Source organism: Coccinella septempunctata, chromosome X (genome assembly GCF_907165205.1).
Source record: "Coccinella septempunctata chromosome X, icCocSept1.1, whole genome shotgun sequence".
Taxonomy (NCBI): domain Eukaryota; kingdom Metazoa; phylum Arthropoda; class Insecta; order Coleoptera; family Coccinellidae; genus Coccinella; species Coccinella septempunctata.
The window spans coordinates 14,007,080-14,012,187 of record NC_058198.1 but is presented as its reverse complement, the minus strand read 5'-3'; the positions used below and the strand labels follow the sequence as shown (position 1 = coordinate 14,012,187).

At 36.7% G+C, this 5,108-nt stretch overlaps 1 protein-coding gene across 1 annotated transcript; it reads left to right on the top strand.

The window, feature by feature from the left end:
* The first annotated feature begins 249 nt into the window (after positions 1-249).
* On the top strand, positions 250-4,413 carry LOC123321742 (zinc finger MYM-type protein 1-like). The gene is made up of 2 exons (XM_044909478.1): positions 250-374; positions 2,328-4,413. Exons 1-2 carry the CDS (start codon positions 250-252, stop codon positions 4,411-4,413), a joined length of 2,211 nt encoding a protein of 736 aa, XP_044765413.1.
* The last annotated feature ends 695 nt before the right edge of the window (positions 4,414-5,108 follow it).

Sequence of the window (5,108 nt, the reverse complement as noted above, 5' to 3'; positions counted from 1 at the left end):
GCGCTGCCCAGTTTTACGTAGGATTTGTGATAATCGTCAATATTTAAAAGACGTTATGCCGAAGAGAAAGTGTAGTTTTTCCGCCGAATACACTAAAGAGTAATTCATTAAAGAGTAGGTATTCATTAAGAAAGGAAGAAATATGAACAGGAAGCTTTGTGTTCAATTTTTGGACTTGATATATCCATAAGTCAAGGCGGTAAATCGAGTGTGAAAGATCATATTCAAAGCAAAAATCACAACTTCAGAATGTCAGTTGCATCAACGTCGAAAGATATATCGTTTTTTATGATCAAACAAAATTCGACAGAAGATAATCTGATATGCGCTGCTGATCTTACCCCTGCTCATAAAGTTGTGAAGCACCACCAATCGTAAGATTGTTCGACAAAATTGAATGCTATCATGTATCCGGATTCGAGCAGTGCAGTGCAACAATCAACTGCCAGAACGAAGGGTACGGCAATAGTTAAAAATATTTTAGCTCCACACTCCATTAAGCAAATCAAAACAGAAATGGAAAATATTCCGTTTTATGGACTTTCAACAGATTTCAGTTATCATGAAGCCGAAAAGATGTTTGAGGTTTGAAAACAAAATAATTAAAATTAGACACATGCCGAATGAATCGTCTGATACAACTTCACTCTTCATTAAATCTTTAGAGAATCTAAATATTCCAATACAAAATATTGCTGCTTTCAGCGCGGATAATACGAATGCTTATTTCGTAGGAAAAGATGTGCGTGGAGTGAATAATGCTTTTTTTTAATTAAAAGATATTTTGTCCAAAGACATGGAAGGCATCGGTTGTCCTGCGCACATACTTCACAATACTGCTTTCAGTGCCGCCGATATGATGTCCATTGATGTGGAGTCTATTGTTCTCAAAATTTTCAAATATTTTTCGATATTTACTGTAAGGCTAGAACGACTGAAGAATTTTTGTGAGTATGGTGAAATAACTTATAGCAATATACTCTTTCATTCTAGAAATCGATGGTTTTCACTACTTCCAGCTGTCGAACGAATTCTAAAGCTATGGGCAGTAGCGTACCGTAGGGGGGGGGGCGGTGGGGCGGTCCGCCCCATGCCCCGCACCAGCATAGACCCCCAAATGATGGGCAAAAAAAAACCAAACATATTTTTAAAAAAAATTTAAATAACTTATCAGGCCCCATGACGGCAAAGACCTCCACATTATACAAATGGTTAGTTAGTTATTGTTCCGTCAACATTCAAAATACAGTCCACTGGGCAGCTTTCACTCAAAGCTTGCGCAAGTACAATGCGCACGGACAAAAACGGTTAAGCGAGCTGAGGCGTCTGTTCATCCCGAGACAGAGGGTCCTTTTCGCTGCTAGCTCTCAAGCTGTAGACAAGTCTGAATAGTTAAATAAAGGTGCAAAAATCCTCAGTGTTCCACGTAAATTTACAGAAGCCTGTTGATCAATTCAACAAACAGTTATTTACCAAGCGTATGTGTCACGACTTCACTTTATCATCACGTTTAAGGTAGGTTTTGTTGTTATTCGACTCCGTCGTATTTATCGATTGTTTCGTTACTCTGAAAGTATATGATTGTCGGTAGTACCTATTTAAGTTAAAGATGGTGGATGAATGGAAATAAGTTGTATTTGTAGTTAACTATTAGGCCTAGTGTTTCTTTAATCTATCATTCTTGTTTGTTCTGCCTTTTAAGGCTTTTTTCCGGAAAGTCTTAAATGTAACTTAATTATTAGGCCTAGTGTTTTCTGCACCACTCTGATTTTGATTGTTCCACTTTCAAATATCTTTTTTTTAGTAAAAATCTTGTGAATTGTAAATTTCATCTTCAAATTGCCTGTTATCTGCTATTGAATTTTGAAATATTGTATGTTAAGTGTCAGTCTATTTCAATAACCATAAACAATTTTTGACGAATTTTTTCAAATAACAAAGTAGTAAAAGATAACAAAAATAGCTCGATTCTAAAAAATTATGGAATATAACCAAGGCAGAAAAATTATAAAACAAAAAGTACAATTATATCCTGTTACAAGCACTGCTATATTTCTGATTTTTAGGTTTCATTTTTTGGTATTCTTAAAATATATGCTAAAATATTATTATTTGCAGAGCCAAGCAAACTGACGATAAAATGAAACGAAACTATCCCAGTGGATGGGAAAAGAAGAAAAAACAAAATGTTAAAAAACAAGAAATTCAGCGTCTGTCAGGTTCAATTTTGAAATATACTCAAAGGACGAACAATGAAGCAGAGCTAGATGTGTCCAAATCTATAGAAAGTCCCAGTACAAGCTATGACCAACGAATTCAATACAAAGGCAATCAAGAACAAGAAGAGGAAGGAGAAGACAAAAAGAAGGAGGACTAGAAAAAGAAATTGAAGAAGAAAATGAAGACGGAGGGAATGGCGGAGACAAGGAAGAAGACACACACCCTTTGCTATGTTCCGACCCAGAGTCGGATACACCTGAAGAATCAGAGGATTTATTATTAAATTTTGATGTTGGAAATTGGCCTATTCCAGTGCCAGATGGTCTCAGGACCGAGATAATAAGACGAGGAAGTGAGAATTTCCAACACTTAGAGGGACCATTTGGAGCTGTGCAGAAGCCTGGGGAAAATCCCAAAGGTCATACACGACAGCTGAACAGTAATTGGTTTTACAAACAGCTCCCTAGTGGAGAGAAGATATTAAGAAAATGGATGGTTTATTCAACTGAAAAGAAATCATTGTTCTGCTTCTGTTGCAAGCTCTTTGATAACAATGATATACAGGCTACGACATCCAGTTTTATCACAGGGTTCAACAGTTGGTGGAAATTAAATCCTAAAGTGTCTGACCACGAAAGCTCTGAATTCCACGTAAACAATTTCGAAAAATGGAAAACTCTTGAAGCAGGACTTTTAAAAAAAAAAACTATCGATGCTGCTCACCAAGACGGTATGGAAAGAGAGAGAAAGAAATGGAGGGACATTTTACATAGGCTCTTAGACATAACACTTTTTTTGTCTAAACAGAATTTGCCGTTCAGAGGTCATAGAGAAGACATTGACTCTGATAACCGCGGCAATTTCTTAGAACTGGTGAATCTTCTGTCACATTATGACCCTGTTTTAAAGGAGCACAGCATACGGCTTCAGCAATCATTGGAAGCAGGAATGATTCCAGTATCTTACTTATCGCCTGCAGTACAAAATGAGTTTATTTCTCTCTTGGGCAACGCCGTAAAAAAAGAAATAATCTCTGAAATTAAGAAAGCAAAGTACTTTGGAATACTATTTGATAGCACGCCTGACATATCCCACACGGAACAGATGAGTCAAGTAATAAGATATGTGAAAATTGAAAACAGGAAAGTAGAGGTGAAAGAATCTTTTCTAGGTTTCATTCCACTTAGTGGTAAAAAGGCACACGATATTACAGAGGATATACTCCAATCACTTGCAAAGGATGGCTTGGATATAAAACTTTGTAGAAGCCAAGGCTATGATAATGCTACAACAATGTCAGGTGTTCATACAGGAGTACAAAAAAGGATTAAAGAACAAAATCCAAAAGCGATTGTCGTACCTTGTGCAAACCATTCCCTCAATCTATGTGGTGTTCATGCTTTTGGTAGTGTTCCTGTTTGTGTCACATTTTTTGGAACGTTGGAATGTGTGTACAATATGTTTTCTTGTTCAACACATAGATGGCAGGTACTCAAAGAAACCGTTGGAGTGACTGTTAAAAGACTTTGTGATACTAGGTGGAGTGCTCATCATGATGCAGTAAAACCCATCTTCAAAAATTTCAAAAAGTTGGTCGATGCTGTGGACAAATTGTGTGATGCTTCTGAAAATCTTGATACAAGAGGAGCAGCGGAGTTGCTGATGAAAAACATTTGCAACTTCAATTTCCTTTGCTTCTTGCACCTATGGTACCACATTTTACAAGAAGTCAACCACGCCCAAAAATACCTACAAATCCAAGGTATTAGTTTAGAAAAGTGTGTACTGGAGTTGAGAACCTTGAAATCATTTGTAGAAGAGAGTCGGGAAGAACTTGTGAATAAATCCTTAGAATATGCGACCACCACCTGTGGTGAAATGAACATTGACATCGAAAGTAGAAATCGCAAGCGAGTCAAAAAGATGATGCCAGGAGAAAATGCTCAGGATGCAGGTTTGACTCCACAGCAAGAATTGAAGCGATCTATGTTAGAGTGTATTGACAAGTTTCATGTAGAACTGGAAAAAAGACTAACATCGATGAACGATGTATATGAACAGTTTGCTGTTGTGCACTCAGAAAACTTGGTGAGATCAAATGATGAAACGATAATAACCCATATACATCAGTTCACAGCTACTCACAATGATTTAGAGGAAGACGAAATGTTGCCAGAAGTGAAGAGGCTCTGAAGGCTTCTGGCATAAAAATTGATGATGCAGCCACATGGACATCACTACAAATGCTGAAGTTCATTATTGAAATGGACTTTCGTGAATCACTGCCAAACATAACAGAGGCACTCAAACTGTTTCTTACGATTTGTGTGTCCGTGGCTTCTTGTGAGAGGAGTTTCTCAAAACTGAAATTGATCAAAAACTATCTCCGTTCCACAATGAGCCAGTCTCGTTTAGCAAGCTTGGCCATACTATCGATTGAAAATGACGTTGCAAAACATGTCAATTTTGACGAATTAATCCAACAATTTTCAGAAGTCAAGTCTCGCAAAAAAACATTTTAATATGTTCTTTGTTTTTACTATTCATTGAAATTTGTATGTCTTGTTTTCACTCGTTACTGTACAACATATAACTATGTAATTTCAGAGTAAAATATATTATGTAATTTTAAAATTAAAAATCATTATAAACATACCTATTTATGTCTGTTGTCTGCTACCTTCATTGTGCTTGATAGTAATTTATATTTGTTATCGAAACTGTTTGAGTGACAGTGAAAAGACTTATTAGTGTTACTATGTGGGGTGTTCATCACGATGCATTAAAACTAACCTTCAAAAAATTTTGAGGAAAAGTTTCATCTTTAAATATATTCTATAGGGCCCCCTCATCAAAAGCCGCCCCAGGCCCCGAACTATGTCGGTACG

Coding starts and splice junctions, on each gene's coding strand:
- LOC123321742 (XM_044909478.1), top strand. CDS start 250: ATGTCAGTTGCATCAACGTCGAAAGATATATCGTTTTTTATGATCAAA. Junction 375..2,327: donor GTTGTGAAGCACCACCAATC/GTAAGATTGTTC, acceptor TTCAATACAAAG/GCAATCAAGAACAAGAAGAG.